Source organism: Sparus aurata, chromosome 20 (genome assembly GCF_900880675.1).
Source record: "Sparus aurata chromosome 20, fSpaAur1.1, whole genome shotgun sequence".
NCBI classification, from domain to species: Eukaryota; Metazoa; Chordata; class Actinopteri; order Spariformes; family Sparidae; genus Sparus; species Sparus aurata.
Genome location: NC_044206.1, coordinates 28194197 through 28211681, shown reverse-complemented (window position 1 = coordinate 28211681; position 17485 = coordinate 28194197). Strand labels below are relative to the sequence as shown.

The 17485-nt window shown below is 45.5% G+C and overlaps 1 protein-coding gene across 1 annotated transcript; it reads left to right on the top strand.

The window, feature by feature from the left end:
• The first annotated feature begins 717 nt into the window (after positions 1–717).
• Positions 718–16068, top strand: ptenb (phosphatase and tensin homolog B). The gene is made up of 9 exons (XM_030400894.1): positions 718–1608; positions 3013–3097; positions 5695–5739; positions 5844–5887; positions 6101–6339; positions 8910–9051; positions 11310–11476; positions 11807–12052; positions 12501–16068. The coding sequence occupies exons 1-9, from the start codon at positions 1530–1532 to the stop codon at positions 12687–12689; spliced, it is 1236 nt and encodes a 411-aa protein (XP_030256754.1). The 5' UTR covers positions 718–1529; the 3' UTR covers positions 12690–16068.
• Positions 16069–17485: the final 1417 nt, after the last annotated feature.

The window sequence follows — 17485 nt, the reverse complement described above, 5'->3', positions numbered from 1 at the left end:
AAGGTTTGTATATTTCTGTATCATTCTATATAAAAATTAAATCATTGAAACACAGTTCTTTAAAATCGTTCCACAAAGTGTCTGCATGAAAATACAATTATTACAGACATTACAGACCATGTGTTTCTCCTTCATAATTATCCACATTCATTTATTTGATTTAAACTATTTCATCACTGACGCTTGTTTACAGAAAGGGTTCATCAAACAGTATTATACATTTTAACCAAGTCCAGTTTAAGAATGATAAAGATTGTCTCAACACAACTTTGTCATTATATGATATAAACATATATTAAACAGCTGTGTAGTACGTTTGTATTTGATGTTTATGTTTCTGGACTTATTGTTCGTTCTACTATAAAACTTTGTTAATTCTCTTCATCCGGCAGGTGGCGCTGTAACACCGCTTAATAACCCTCTGATCGTCATCTTCATCTTCATCAATCATCGTCATCATCACAGTGTGTCGTTATATTCAGTATTCACGTAACGTAACATCATAAATTAAAAATCTCCGTCAGATAGAAACACATCAAATTATATAAATTATATAAATCATATAAATTATATAAATCATATAAATTATATAAATCCCGTCAGCTGACTGTTAACAGAGCTGTGCGCATGCACGCATTATGTAATGAGACCCTCTGATGTTATTTTGCGGGTTTTGTGAAGGAGGTTTTGAATGGGAGGATAAAACTTACACAACCTGGCAACCCTGTGTGCTGACAGGATGCGTTTGCCTCACAGGGTCCAGCTAGCAGCTAACATGTAGCATCGACAAGCCACACGGAGTGACGTAACATCGGAAAATAACCGCTTTTACAAAATAAAAGCGCTATCCTAAGCCTTCATTTACGTACAGTTCATAACAGCGTTACAACTGGTTTACTTTGAAGGCGCTGACCGGATGTGTGCGGGGCTCCGGTCTCTAGCTTCACTCTCCCAGCGGAGCCTCGTCTTGGTTCCTCCGCTCAAAGGCGCCTCGGAGAGTTTTTCTCTCCGCCGATAAGCGTCCAGTCACGGCGGCTCCTTGGCACAACGAGGCCGGCAAGAGTCCAACTGGATCCACACGACGTCCGGAGGGCTGGAGCTTCAGCGAACATAAACCCGCGGATGGTTTTGTCTCCAGGCGGGGGACCTGGAAACCCGGGCCCGCAGTGGGAGCAGGGAGGAGGCCCCGACGCCCCCTTGTTCTGACCCAGAAAACAGCACCGACGGCCGGGCTGCCTGTTAACTAGAAGGCCCGCTGGCTGCTGTCCACGACGGAGCTTTCAGAGTGGCAACGGAGGAGGACGGGTAACGGGGTCGTGTCTGGACCTGTATTAATTCAGATTATCCATCAGGATTTATCGCAATAGACGTTTAAACAGCGACCTTCTGGAGATCGGGGGGCTGCTGGCTAGCCAGCTAACTCCGGGCTAGCTGTCCCAGTTAGCTTCTCTCCTGGCAGCTAGACAGCGGAGGCTCCGGAGAGGCTGAGGACGGAGGAGACAGGCGGCCCCTCAGCACACACGTCGATCATGGCTGCCTTAATCAAGGAAATCGTCAGCAGGAATAAAAGGAGATACCAGGAGGACGGGTTCGACCTGGACCTGACCTGTATCCTTTCATTGTCCTGCTGCTTTGCTCCAGGTGCACTGGCTGTGGTTAGCCTGGATCGCTAGCTTGTTCGCTCTCAAACGTTCTGCAGAACTACATTAAACATCTCAAGATTGAATGATGGTGTGGACAGACAGGCTGTTCACATTAAATAACAGTGTGCGACATGTATAGATTTATTGTGTGCATGCATTAGTTAATCAACCAAACTGCAGTAACGTTATTATAATCAGAACATTTAGAAGCTCATAGACTGAATCAAAGACAGCAACGTCAACAGAAGCCATCAGCGAGAACAAATCCTTAAAATATGTCAAATGTCATCCGTACTCTTCCCTACAGGCCCTAATTCTCTGATTCCATCTGTTTCTACCTGGAAGTGAAAGGTTATCACTTTGTTGGCTTATTTGCCAGTTTGCTTTAAATGAGCACTTTTTTCAACGTCGTGCGGTTTATCGCCTACAGGAGAATGTGACTGAATGCGGCTAGCTAGCGATAGCAGGCGTTTAGCTCTGATGGTACCGCGAGTACTGGATCACTTCTCTGCAGAGTACCCGGTACCGTCTCTTACGGCTCGGTACATAAACATATTAATCAGCTGTGTGAGCTGCTGGTTGTGTTTTTCGGAGCAGCACTGGAGGTAGCAGGTGCTAACAGGCCAAGCTAACAGAGGTTAGTGGCGTTGCATCAGCAGCAGTCCGACAGACTGACACACCTGAGCTGCACACCTGCACAGGACGTCACAGCTCAGCTCCGAGTCAGAACACAATACAACGCCACAGATGTTTAGTCACAGTCACACAAACATTATAAAACATGAGTTAAATAAAAATCATGTTTATTTCTCCACAGTTTAAACCTGATTGATGAGATTTAAACTTCTGTTCGTTTGTGTTTCGTCAGAGAATAAATCATGACGACATCCTGCTGATTTCAGACAGGAAGTCTACAGATATCAGACACGTTCTGTTAAATTCTGTTTCACACGTTACATTTTCACACGTTAAATCCAAACAAAGACAGTTTGTTACTGGGAGGAAACCAGCAGCGTCACAGCTTCACCCGTGTGACAGCGAACAGTCTGAGATTACGTCATCTGTCCCTACAACGGAAGCAAGTGACATCACATCACTGGCCATAAAATAAATAAGAACAGGTAAATAACTGTAAGTTAACTTTAACTGAGCCTCAAACAAACATGAAAGAGACCAACACCTCAATCACTCAAACATTTCAAAATAAAGGTCTATCTGAAAGCGGATCAGATAACTAATCATGTATCGATCCAAATCCACGCCTCCTCAGTGACGGGAGTTAGAACACGCCTCCTCACGTCTGTTACGACAGACGGGCGGCAGTAAGATGTAAACATGACGTGTTTATTGATCCTGAACTTGTGATCAGATATTTATCCAAACATCATAGCGATGGGTTTCCCCGCAGAGCGTCTGGAGGGCGTCTACAGGAACAACATCGATGATGTCGTACGGTAAGACCACGCCTCCTCCACTGGCGGTCAACACGTCCTCCATCATCATCATCATCATCATCATCATCTTCCTCACTGTCAGGAAGTGTAATTCTGTTTCCACTGAAGTTTGTTTTAGAAACAAAGAAACTAAAAGTACCAGAACAGACTTTTTGATTAATTGATGATGTCATCAATCATATGACTTCCATCATCAGTGTGTGGAGTGATGATGAGGAGGCTGTAACCTTCCTCACATTAACACAGTAAATGTTTTTGACCTTTGACCTCAGAGTCATCTGGTTGTGTCCTCTTCTTCTTCTGTGGTGTAACGGCACCGACTGGAGGATTATCAATCCATCAACCAATCAGCTCACAGCCGGTTCACCCGGTTCAGACTCTGGGACACCGGAGATCTGTGTAAGAGCTTCAAATTGTTACCGGCTCAGAGTTACAAAGAAACGGCAGGAGAGACTTTGCAACAGTTTCACGTCTATTATTTTTGATTACATGGGAATGACTTCACCGTGTTTTAACATCACCTGTAAGACATACAGACGGGACTTCAGTTGTATCAACTGGCTCTTGGTCAGTACATCAAACACAACCTTGGAAGGTTCCTCCACAAACTTTTCAACAAGTGATGCCTTATGTAAACAACTGTGCTCTGGCACACACCCCAAAACTTAACCGGGAAGTCCAGAGATCATACAAGCCAAGACCAATGACCATTCCCCCTGGGCAAAACAAAACAACCCATGTCATTAACTAAACGCGAAGCTTGGAACAGGCCGGTGGTCGGACGAATTAAGCAACAAGCCAGCAGGTATAGGAAAACAACCAGAAACTGGTGATTCCACCAATGCCTCGGGGTGCACCTGAGACTACTGCTCCACACGGAACTGTTCACAAACGATAAACCACACGTCCCAAAAACACGTGATTAAGTAAGCCTAAAAGAAAAGGTGAAAGGCCTGCAAATATACCGCTGAACTCACCAGACCTCACTGTCCGACGTTCCGGCGCACAAAAAAGCACATCACTTTTCCCTCCAACAAAAACTTTTCCTGTAGCTGTTGGAAAAGAACAGAGGGGGAAAATGCAGAAATAACAAATAATAGAAAGTGTAAATCAACCAACAAATCAACTACTACCAGGCGTCTATCCACCCGACTGCTCAACAAAGCAACTTTCTGATTGTGAAGATTCAATGATTATAGTAAATATTTAAACAGCGCTTCACTTCTTCCGATGAAGCGAGCAGGCCTTAATTTTAGTTTTAGGCCTAGTGAAGAACAGAGGTGAGCGTCCTGCTGCGGCCTAATTCACTGAGAACAAAAGGTGCAGGTAGGCCCACAGATAACAAAGGTAAATGCGTAAAGGCGGATAAACTGTTTGGACGGCCCCCATTTGTGACCAGCTCAAAGAAACGGCAGGAGAGACTTTGAACAGTTTCACGTCTATTGCTTTAATTCTGTGAAACAAACATTTCGATTCCAAAAAACAATCTCAACATCAAACTGAACAAAAAGACAAAGCAAAGCTTCCTCCGCTCATTTCAAAGGCCAGGCCCACTTTATGTCCTCTGCTGGACCGTCAGGAACGCACGGGACCGTTAGGAACGCACGGGACCGTCAGGAACGCACGGGACCTTCAGGAACACACGGGACCTTCAGGAACACACGGGACCGTCAGGAACACACGGGACCGTCAGGAACGCACGGGACCTTCAGGAACGCACGGGACCTTCAGGACAGCACGGGACCTTCAGGAACACACGGGACCTTCAGGAACACACGGGACCGTCAGGAACACACGGGACCCTCAGGAACGCACGGGACCTTCAGGACAGCACGGGACCTTCAGGAACACACGGGACCTTCAGGAACACACGGGACCGTCAGGAACACACGGGACCTTCAGGAACACACGGGACCCTCAGGAACGCACGGGACCTTCAGGAACGCACGGGACCTTCAGGAACACACGGGACCTTCAGGAACACACGGGACCGTCAGGAACGCACGGGACCCTCAGGAACGCACGGGACCCTCAGGAACGCACGGGACCTTCAGGAACGCACGGGACCTTCAGGAACGCACGGGACCTTCAGGAACGCACGGGACCGTCAGGAACGCACGGGACCGTCAGGAACGCACGGGACCCTCAGGAACGCACGGGACCCTCAGGAACGCACGGGACCTTCAGGAACACACGGGACCTTCAGGAACACACGGGACCTTCAGGACAGCACGGGACCTTCAGGAACACACGGGACCTTCAGGAACGCACGGGACCGTCAGGAACACACGGGACCGTCAGGAACACACGGGACCTTCAGGAACGCACGGGACCTTCAGGAACGCACGGGACCGTCAGGAACGCACGGGACCGTCAGGAACACACGGGACCTTCAGGAACGCACGGGACCTTCAGGAACGCACGGGACCGTCAGGAACACACGGGACCGTCAGGAACACCAGAACAGAAATAAGCAGATTACTGCAGAACCTAGATGAGAGGCCTATGGGGCCGTAATAAAATAAAGAGATGAGGTGTTTCAAACTGAACCTGTCTGTCTGATTCTCTGTCTGATCGTCTGTCTGTCTGTGTTTCAGGTTTTTAGACTCAAAGCACAAGAATCACTATAAGATCTACAACTTGTGAGTACTGACTGAAGTTTGATCTTAATGTTCATATGAAGTCACCTGTCGATCTGTTGATAACATCCACCTGTCTGTCTGTCTGTCTGTCTGTCTGTCCACAGGTGTGCAGAGCGACATTATGACACAGCAAAGTTCAGCTGTCGAGGTGAGACTCACTCTGTGGTTCTGGGTTTGTGATGACGTGGTCTCTGTGGTTCTGGGTTTGTGATGACGTGGTCTCTGTGGTTCTGGGTTTGTGATAACGTGGTCTCTGTGGTTCTGGGTTTGTGATGACGTGGTCTCTGTGGTTCTGGGTTTGTGATGACGTGGTCTCTGTGGTTCTGGGTTTGTGATAACGTGGTCTCTGTGGTTCTCTCAGTGGCTCAGTATCCATTCGAGGACCACAACCCGCCCCAGCTGGAGCTGATCAAGCCGTTCTGTGAGGACCTGGATCAGTGGCTGAGCGAGGACGAGCAGCACGTTGCTGCCATCCACTGCAAGGCGGGAAAAGGCCGGACAGGTGTGATGATCTGCGCCTACCTGCTGCACCGGGGAAAGTTTCAGGAGGCTCAGGAGGCGCTGGACTTCTACGGAGAGGTCCGGACACGCGACAAGAAGGTACCTCTACTACCATCTGTCTGTACTGCAGTACATACTAGTACTTACACTGCAGTATATATACTGCAGTGTAAGTACTGCAGTACTAAGTGTGTCGATTTAAAATCGAAATCGACCGAAATTAAGTCACAATCTTGGACTTTGAATTACCAAATGGAATCGTGGATGCTGCCACGCCTACATGTCACGTCCGGTCGGCTTTCCAAGCGTTAAGAAACACACACTTGTTGAAGTGCTGTGAGTCAGCCTCCTCTAACTGAGCTACTAGCTAAACCAGCAGCTATCAGCTACAGCCAGTCAAACCACAGCATGGTGTTACACCGGTCCTGTTGGGCTCCCGGACCGTGGTCGGGAAGCTCAGGGGAGGTGATTTCCTCCAGGGAAGTTTATGTTTACCTGCGGGGTGAACCTCTTTCACATGTGAAGCTGGTCGAGAAATAATAGCAGGGAGCTTTGCTGTATCTGGAGGAGCCGTGGCCTTTATTCACAGCCAGACTGCAGCCTGTACTGTTCACTTTGTTACTGTCGCTACTCCTGCTGCTCCTTTAGCTTCTCCTTCCTCTCTCGTTCATTCACTGTCCACATTTGGGATGTAACAGTATGAAAATTTCACACAAAATTATCACGGTTATCGGTATACCGCGGTATTTTCAAAATGTCTTCAAAATATTGAAAAAACACTGATAAATTGAAATAATGTCACCAAGATTTATATTTGAAATAGATTTATTATATATTAGAATAGTCCAAATCCAAAACCTTAACAAAACACTCCAAAATCAACATTAAATAAGTATAAAAGAATGTATCAAAACTGTGCAAAATAAACCTTAAATACAGTAGAATGAGATGTTGTGGCAGCAGCACTCGATTGGCCAGCAGAACCTCTGTGTGAAAAAAATGAATAGAAAATGTCATTATTAATTATTACTGTCATTGTTACTTAATTCTAAGGGTGCAACCAACAGATCACATCACTTTTGTGAGGAACAGGTTGGAGGGTTGGGTCCGTGAGGGTCGCGGGATGTTGCCGCCTTTTATCCCCCTGAGGGGTTGCAGGGCTTACTGGGGCCAAATCCAGTTGTACTCATGGGCGAAGGCCAACAAAAAGGATTATTGTTAAATTAATTACAAATACTCTATTTTGGCTCTTATCTCCATCTAGTCACTTGTTATATTCACCATTTTACTTTATTCTTTATATATAGTCTAATCTACAAGTAAATATTTGTGATATTTCTTATATATTTGCTGTCTGTCTCTCTGTCTGCCTGCTCGTCTGTTGTCAGTGGACTCGGTCCGTCTGATTGGTCCGATGCTGCTGAGCCACAGGTAGATGCTGCTCAGGTGAACAGAGCTGAGATGAAAGTCAGTCATCACAGTCAGTTTGTGTTCACTAACTCAGTCCACCCAGTACGTGTTTGTGTCACTGCAGCTCTGCAGCAATATTTGGGGAATTATTAGGTCAACTTTAAAAAGTGAAATCTACAGTTAATAAGCAGTTCAGATAACGAGCCAAATCACGGATCAACTTCGTTCAGTTATACCACTATTTGTTCATTTTACATTAGTGACAACAGCAAATTAGACAGAGAATACACTTACATGATGCACCCAGGCTTAAGGTTAGCTTACCTTGCGTTCCCTGAACAGTTGAGGTGATGGTCGCGTTAATTGGAGGTGTTGCCGCCCCTCGCAACAACTTTCTGCTCACAGCTCCTGCAGACAGGGCTGCCATCCTCGACCAGCTGTCCCTGAGCGTTCTTACAATAACCAGAATACGCCCAGACTGCAGATTTGGTTCTCTTTGAAGGCAGAAAAATGCCTTGAGGGCCGCTACTATCACGTCCTCCCTCTGCCATGTCTTCTTCACTACATAACAAGCACACGTTGCGTGCTGCGCATGTGTGGCGTAGGGAGACTTGGACCAGTGAGTTATGTTGAGCCAGTTTGCAAGCTCTGCAGAAACTAGATGGCAGGTTATTTTGTTGAAGTTTCCAATTGACTGAAGATATAAGTTATTGTTACATTATGTTGTTAATGTTTTAAATTTGACAATGTAGTGTGGTACATTGCGAACAAAGTTGAGATATTTTATTTTATTTTAATGTGTCCCGTCCAAATCTGTAACAACAGGAATTATTAAACACACCTGTGATGTTTTTATACTGTCTGATTTATGGCATGTTGATAAACTGATGACATCATGTGATGACATCATCTGATGACATCATGTGGTGACATCATGTGATGACATCATGTGGTGACATCATGTGATGACATCATGTGGTGACATCATGTGGTGACATCATGTGGTGACATCATGTGATGACATCATGTGGTGACATCATGTGATGACATCATGTGGTGACATCATGTGATGACATCATGTGGTGACATCATGTGATGACATCATGTGGTGACATCATGTTCAGATGACAGTTTGTCAGTCAAACTGTATCAGATGTGTCCTGTACAGAACTGCATAAGGAAAACTCCTAAAACAAGTAAAGCTGGTTAATATGATGCACTGTGTGTGTGTGCGTGTGTGTGTGTGTGTGTGTGTGTAGGGTGTGACCATCCCCAGTCAGCGGCGTTATGTCATCTACTACAGCTTCCTGCTGAGGAACCAGCTGCTGTACAAACCTGTCGCCCTGCTCTTCCACAAGATGCTGTTTGAAACCATCCCCATGTTCACTGGAGGAACCTGCAGTAAGTCCACCTGTCTGTCTGACTGACCACCTGTCTGTCTGACTGTCTGTCTGACTGTCTGTCTGAATGACCACCTGTCTGTCTGACTGACCACCTGTCTGTCTGACTGTCTGTCTGACTGACCACCTGTCTGTCTGACTGTCTGTCTGACTGACCACCTGTCTGTCTGACTGACCACCTGTCTGTCTGACTGTCTGTCTGACAGACCACCTGTCTGTAATAACTGAATAGAACTGAACTATTCTGTATAATGTTTGTTTATAATGTTCTGATATATGCAGTACTACATGCAGTATAATATGCAGTACTACGTGCAGTATGATATGCAGTACTACATGCAGTATGATATGCAGTACTACATGCAGTATAATATGCAGTACTACATGCAGTATAATATGCAGTACTACATGCAGTATAATATGCAGTACTACATGCAGTATGATATGCAGTACTACATGCAGTATGATATGCAGTACTACATGCAGTATGATATGCAGTACTACGTGCAGTATAATATGCAGTACTACGTGCAGTATGACATGCAGTACTACATGCAGTACTACGTGCAGTATAATATGCAGTACTACGTGCAGTATAATATGCAGTACTACGTGCAGTATGACATGCAGTACTACATGCAGTACTACGTGCAGTATAATATGCAGTACTACATGCAGTACTACATGCAGTATGACATGCAGTACTACATGCAGTACTACATGCAGTACGACATGCAGTACGACATGCAGTATGACATGCAGTACTACATGCAGTATAATATGCAGTATAATATGCAGTACTACATGCAGTACGACATGCAGTACGACATGCAGTACGACATGCAGTACTACATGCAGTATGACATGCAGTACTACATGCAGTACTACATGCAGTATGACATGCAGTACTACATGCAGTATAATATGCAGTACTACATGCAGTATGACATGCAGTATAATATGCAGTATAATATGCAGTACTACATGCAATACGACATGCAGTATAATATGCAGTATAATATGCAGTACTACATGCAGTATGACATGCAGTACGACATGCAGTACAACATGCAGTATAATATGCAGTACTACATGCAGTATGACATGCAGTACTACATGCAGTATAATATGCAGTATAATATGCAGTACTACATGCAATACGACATGCAGTATAATATGCAGTATAATATGCAGTACTACATGCAGTACGACATGCAGTACGACATGCAGTATGACATGCAGTACTACATGCAGTACTACATGCAGTATGACATGCAGTACTGCATATATGCAGTACTACATGCAGTACGACATGCAGTACAACATGCAGTATAATATGCAGTACTACATGCAGTATGACATGCAGTACTACATGCAGTATAATATGCAGTATAATATGCAGTACTACATGCAATACGACATGCAGTATAATATGCAGTATAATATGCAGTACGACATGCAGTACGACATGCAGTACTACATGCAGTATGACATGCAGTACTACATGCAGTATAATATGCAGTATAATATGCAGTACTACATGCAATACGACATGCAGTATAATATGCAGTATAATATGCAGTACTACATGCAGTATGACATGCAGTACTGCATATATGCAGTACTACATGCAGTATAATATGCAGTACTACATGCAGTATAATATGCAGTAGTACTGCATATATGCAGTACTACATGCAGTATAATATGCAGTATAATATGCAGTATAATATGCAGTACTACATGCAGTATAATATGCAGTACTACGTGCAGTATAATATGCAGTATAATATGCAGTAGTACTGCATATATGCAGTATAATATGCAGTACTACAGGCAGTATAATATGCAGTACTACGTGCAGTATAATATGCAGTATAATATGCAGTACTACAGGCAGTATAATATGCAGTACTACGTGCAGTATAATATGCAGTATAATATGCAGTACTACGTGCAGTATGATATGCAGTACTACAGGCAGTATAATATGCAGTACTACGTGCAGTATAATATGCAGTATAATATGCAGTAGTACTGCATATATGCAGTATAATATGCAGTACTACAGGCAGTATAAAATGCAGTATAATATGCAGTACTACGTGCAGTATAATATGCAGTCTAATATGCAGTAGTACTGCATATATGCAGTATAATATGCAGTACTACAGGCAGTATAATATGCAGTACTACGTGCATTATAATATGCAGTACTACGTGCAGTATAATATGTAGTAACGTGGCTTGGTGCTTCAGACCCTCAGTTCGTGGTGTACCAGCTGAAGGTGAAGATCCACACGTCCAACCCGACTCACACCAGGAGAGAAGACAAGCTGATGCTGTTTGAGTTCCCGCAGCCGCTTCCTGTGTGTGGAGACATTAAGGTGGAGTTCTTCCACAAGCAGAACAAGATGATGAAGAAGGTGAGGAGGTGGAGGAGGACTTGCATTTATCAAATCTGTCTACAGGAGCTGAAGACAGCCTGTCTGACCAGAGCAGCAGCGAATCAGTGAGCCTCACAGCAGCTGGCTAACAGCTTACAGCCAGCTAACAACTAGCAGCAGCCAGCTAATAACTAATAGCAGCTAATAACTAATAGCAGCTAATAACTAATAGCAGCTAATAGCAGCCAGCTAACAGCTAACGGCAGTCAGACAGCTGTTTAACATAGGGAGGTAGACTGGTGGTTCAGATCAAGAACAGACAGTGAGACAGGAAGTAGTCGTGACCTCAGACTGTGTCGTTCCTTCTAGGAAAAGATGTTCCACTTCTGGGTGAACACGTTCTTCATCCCGGGCCCAGAGGAGAACCTGGACAGGTTGGAGAACGGCAGCGCTGGGACGCTGCGGGAACCGTCTGACAGAATGCAGCAGAACCTGGGGACGATAACGGGAGGAGACAGCAACGACAGAGACTTCCTGGTTCTCACGCTGACCAAGAACGACTTGGATAAGGCCAACAAGGACAAGGCCAACAGAAACTTCTCCCCAAACTTTAAGGTAACGCTGCATCGTTTACCTGGTTCAAAGAGAGAGTAAGAAGAAGAAGAACAGAACTTTCTTCAGTGGTTTTTATTCATGGTCCGTTCACTGAGCGTGAAAAGCAGCACAGAGCAGACGCCTGCTGTTAGTTTCTGTACGGCGAGCTGCTCCGTCAGTCAGCTGTAACTGATCACCTGTCAGTATGAGGAGTGTCATCGTGTTGGGGCGCTGCAGTCAGACCTCTCCTGTGATCAGGTGTGATCAATGAAGATTTCATCAATACAGTCGAGGGAACACGAGCAGTCAGTTTTGAATTGATTGAATGACTTCACTGTCAGATGAAGCTATGTACGAAACGTCAGCTATGAAAGCTAAGCTAAGCTAGCTGTTATTTCCCGTAGGCGTCAGGAGTGGCTCCACCCACTGGTGCACATCTACATCTAACACCTGTTTGTGTCGTCCTCAGGTGAAGCTGTACTTCACTAAGACGGTAGAAGAAGGAGCTAACTGTGACGCCAGCAGCACGTCGGCCTCTGTGACACCGGACGTCAGCGACAACGAACCGGATCACTACCGCTACTCCGACACAACAGACTCGGACCCGGAGAACGAGCCGTTTGAAGATGACCATCACAATCAGATCACGAAAGTCTGACACACACGGACACACACACACACACACACACACACACACACACAGTATTTACGTACACATACTCATGAACCCCAGACTAGCGTGTTACCTACCGGGAATATAAGCGACGGACCATACCTGATCTGCAAGACTCTGACACTGAGCTCAGGTCAGTTAGTAAGCCCCGCCCCTCCAATCTTCAGCTGGACAATCACATTACATGGCGGTCGGAGGCGAAGAGGGCGGGGCTAAACTTGTGGGCAGGGCCTGGACGGCGAATGGACAATAAGACGGATGAATGGACAGACGGGAGATTTTTAAGAATAAAACTTGAATATAAACAAACTGAAAGACAAGTAGACTTCTTTAGTGACTACACCACCATGTTTGTTGGATAAATACCCACAACCCCCCTGTGTCCTTCTTCATGCCCAGTTCTAGAGACTTTATGCACCAATCTTGATTTTCCATCTCTTCAGTCTTCAGTTAGTGAGGCTGACTCTTCTCTCTGTGAGCTCGTTTCAGTCTTAATTCAGTTAAATCTGGACTTTTGGCCCGTTTGCACCAATTTGAACTGGTTTGGACCAGTAAGTGTGAAGCAGCCAGTCAGGAGTGGTCCGACTCTGTTGACCCTGATGAAACTCCAGACTTACTTTAAAAACCTTCGTCCCTGTTGAGACTCAAGTTTGGACCGAGCTGGACGGTTTGAGCTGGTCTGACACAGACAGGAGTGTGAGCCTGTGGTTTGACAATGGAGAAGAGAAGCTGTCAATCATTACTGTCGAAACACACCTTCAGTACAAATACTGTGAACAAATACTTTTACTGCTTCTGTCTGTTTGTCTTCACGCAGCTACAGAGAACTTTTATCCAACATTAAGCTAAAAACAAACGAGCTACGCGCAGTAACACTTCCTGAGACTACCACTGCGGAGCGCTTGGTTTTCATACCTGTGATGCCGGGTGGGCGGGGTTAGTGCCGTTAGTGGTCAACGTGGATCAGCAGGATGTGAGACGGATGAAGACAGAAAGACGGGTCGGTGTCGGTGCGGTCGGACTGTTGGACCGCAGTTCTTCAGTCACCTGTGTGTGTGTGTGTGTGTGTGAGTCTGTGTGAGTCTGTGTGTGCGTTTGTGTGTGTCAATCGTTTCTACAGTTAATTAGCATCTGATTGGTCTTCAGTCTGTCATCGGTCAGAACTGATTGGTTCCTAGTCTTGGTTCACCTGATTGGTTGGTTCCTAGTCTCGGGTCACCTGATTGGTTGGTTCCTAGTCTCGGGTCACCTGATTGGTTGGTTCCTAGTCTCGGGTCACCTGATTGGTTGGTTCCTAGTCTCGGGTCACCTGATTGGTTGTTTCCTAGTCTCGGGTCACCTGATTGGTCAGACTCCCTGATGCCCCTCTGCAGGTAGAAGTTCTCGTTCTGATGTCTGACTTTGGTCTCAACATTTGGTGCTACGACCCGTCATCGGCTCTCGCTGGTCCCGTAGCTGTTTATTGTTTATGGTGACACTGGTTGGGTCTTAAGGTTCCTGTTGTTGACCCAGTAGGCCCGGTAAAGAGTCTGATCACACAGGACCAACTCCTCAGTGGTGCTGAGTCAGAAGGCCTCCTTCATTTTACAGCATGAAACAGAACCGTGTCTGAACCCAGAGTCAATGACCCGGGTCGGTTCAGGTTAGTGATGGTGATATCAAGCACGTGTGGTTCTGATCTTGACCCTGAGGATTTAAAACTTCTTCCTGTGAATCAGATGTTTCAGTTCAGGTTGTTGTGTGTCGACGTACTTTGTGTCAGCGGAGGATATACAGAATGGACCCGGTACCGGTCACTGTGTCCTGTGTGATCACATGTACCTCTGCTAGCATCGTGCTAACTGCTAACCAGCGCTTGTTGGGTCTACAGTTCATCTTGTAGGGGTTTTTCTGGTGCTAAGCTAAGCTAGCCCGTGCTGATGCCGAGCCTCTAATTCATCCGTGGTGCTGATCCAGTGGGATCTGTGACGCCCAGCAGCTCTGACATCAGTGAGACCATCTGTCCACACACGACACGACCGGCCCGGAGCTGCAAACTGGTGCGAACTCCAGAAGCAGAGCCAGCCGATCGTTGGCCATGATGATGGTGACGACGTTTGGTCAAGTCTGGTTCTGGGAGACTCGATCCCTCGACCACCAAAATATGAGCAGCATGTGTCGAACAAGCTGATTGGTCAGAACAAGTTCCGGTTCAACAAACAAAGAAAATATTGTCTCGCTTCTACGATTCTTAAAAAAGAAAAAAAATCAGGTCCATCTTCAGCCTTGAGCCGGAGTCGCCCCACTCTCGTCGATGAGGGCCGGTTCTGATCTCCACACCGGTCTGCACTGAGCGGATCTCAGGTGTTTGTGGCCCGGCAGGTGCTGTCCACGTCTCGACTGTTTCAGGTGCTCCGTATCTTTTTCTTCGACCATTTTATAGCTGTTGGTCACAGAGAACACATCCTTCAGCCATCACGTCCATCGGGAGGTGAAGACAGAATTAACAGAACCAGTATTCACTCAGAACCACCGTTTTCTCCTCAAGTCAGATCCAATGTGATCCAGCGATCGTTTCAGAGCAGCAGCAAGTGAATCAAGTCTGGACATTAAATCCTGAATCTGTTAGATCACCACAGACTCCTTTAAGTCATCGGGTCAGAACCGCTCTCTGTTTACATCTCATCACCAACCTGCCAGAATGAAGCTCACCGTTCGTCTTCATGTTAGTTTGGATTAAACAAGCTGAACGTGCTCTTTCTTCTTGTCGCCTGAAGGTGAGGTCACACCACCACTCACAACAGGAAGTGATGTCATGGTAGTCTGATAGTGTCATAATGAACTACAATGATGGAGCCACATTTCAAACCCAGTCAGTGTTTCTGTTCGCTGAACATTCAAAATCAGGTTGCTGTTTCATTGAAGTGAATGAGAGAAGGCCAGTGAGGACGCAGGTGTGACCGCACCTCCACCCGCCGACAGCTCTCCGCTCTGAGCACAGCAGCACCGCTGTCAGTCTTTCAATTTTCAAAACATAACTTTATTTAAACAGAGAATGTTTCAGTCCATCCAGCTGATGAAACTTGCTTGAAAGTGGTAAACATTTCAAAATGGCCACCATTTAAGCCCCACCCCCTCATCACATCATAGGATAGGTGTGGTCTCTGGTTGGAGGAGAGAGCTGTTGTTGGTCCTCAGTGTTTCTGTTTATGACTATGTGTTTTTTATTTGTCAGCTGTTGATTTTGTAATCAATCAAACAGAAGTTACCATGGCGACGGCCTGGATCACCATGTGACCCTCCTCCCCCTCCTTTCTTCTTCCCTCCTCCTTTTATAATGAAATAAAAAACACTGTAAAGTGAATAAACTATTTATAAACATGTGCAGCTGTTTCTCACATTTGTATTACTTTGAAAACTACGACTCCCATCAGCCACTTGGCTCCTGGTCCTCCATCCCGCCACCAGCGGGCAGTAGGCGAGTTCATCATCACATCACAGCGCTGCCTAAATCGTGATGCATGCTGGTTAAAATGTGTCCATGATGACGTGGATGGGAGTGGTTTCTGCTCTGCATTCCATGTCAAATGTCACATCTACGCTGACGTATATGACGTGTGTTTCGATGAATTTCCATATCCATAAGCGCCTCTTTTCTACTCAGATATCACAAACTTTCAGATCAGTAGCAGCCGTGTGGCCGCACCTGTGCGACAGTCACCATGAATAAACCTATAAAATCCTTCATGTAACACAACAACCCTGAAAGATCAGAATCAGAATCCTTCTATTGTCATCGCACGTGTGCAACGACATTTTAGCAGCATCCGGTTATTCACACAACATAAAGTAAGAAGAACAAGTACAAAGTACAAGGCATTAGTGCAATGTAAGTATATACATTTTTTATTTTTAAATATATAGATACAGTGTTACAATTATGTGATGATGATGTCGTCAATAAACTGCTGAGTTCTGTCACCTGACTTGTGGTGATGATGGAGAAGTGGTTACCTGCTGTGTCCAGTGTTTCTGTACTGTCCACTCTTATTGGCCCTTTCTGTTCCCGTCACGTAGAGTCTGAGTCCTCTGCAGGAGGTCAGCTGGAGTTCAACTTAAACACGCCTAGTTTCAACCTCTGACACTCAGCTGTAGTCCTGTAAGAGCTGTCAGTCAGTTCAGATTAGCTTCATTGAAAGTCACAACAACAACGCTGCCACAGTATCAAGAATCAGATTTGAAATAAATGAAGGACATTAAGACAGTTTACACCTGCTGCTGGAGGACGTCTGTCTGTCTGTCTGTAGCTAACTGCAGTTAGCATCTCGCTGGTTCCTCTGAGATTATTGAACTGTATTCTGAATTATTACAGGAAATAATCTGAAGGTTCTGATTCTTCCAGGTTCTGTTGATCCAGATAATCTCAGTAAGCAGTAAGAAGCTAATGTTAGGCTACAAACAGACGACATCACGGTCACATGACTGAAACGTCTCCACCACTAAGAGTCTGACTGCACAATTACTATCCAGGTTTTCTATAAACTGATCAATGTACAAGTTGTAAAGTCAGAGTTAGAACAGTGTGTAACTAAAGTGGCTGTAAAGACGGACTAGTGAGTAGATGAGTCTCCGTGTTCGCTGTGAGGACGTTTCAGTCCAAAGTGATTCACAGTAACTCAGACAGATTTTCACACACTGATGGCGGCGGCTGACATGTAAACTGCCGACCAGCACATCAGATCAGATTCTACTTTATTGTCATTGTGCACAGAACAAGTACAGAGACAACAAGTATGTTCAGT

Excerpts from the sequence above, each read along its gene's own strand:
- ptenb (XM_030400894.1), top strand. The coding sequence starts at position 1,530 with ATGGCTGCCTTAATCAAGGAAATCGTCAGCAGGAATAAAAGGAGATAC. Across the intron at positions 5,888-6,100 it reads AGCAAAGTTCAGCTGTCGAG|TGGCTCAGTATCCATTCGAG; the intron begins GTGAGACTCACT and ends TGGTTCTCTCAG. Across the intron at positions 11,477-11,806 it reads AGAACAAGATGATGAAGAAG|GAAAAGATGTTCCACTTCTG; the intron begins GTGAGGAGGTGG and ends CGTTCCTTCTAG.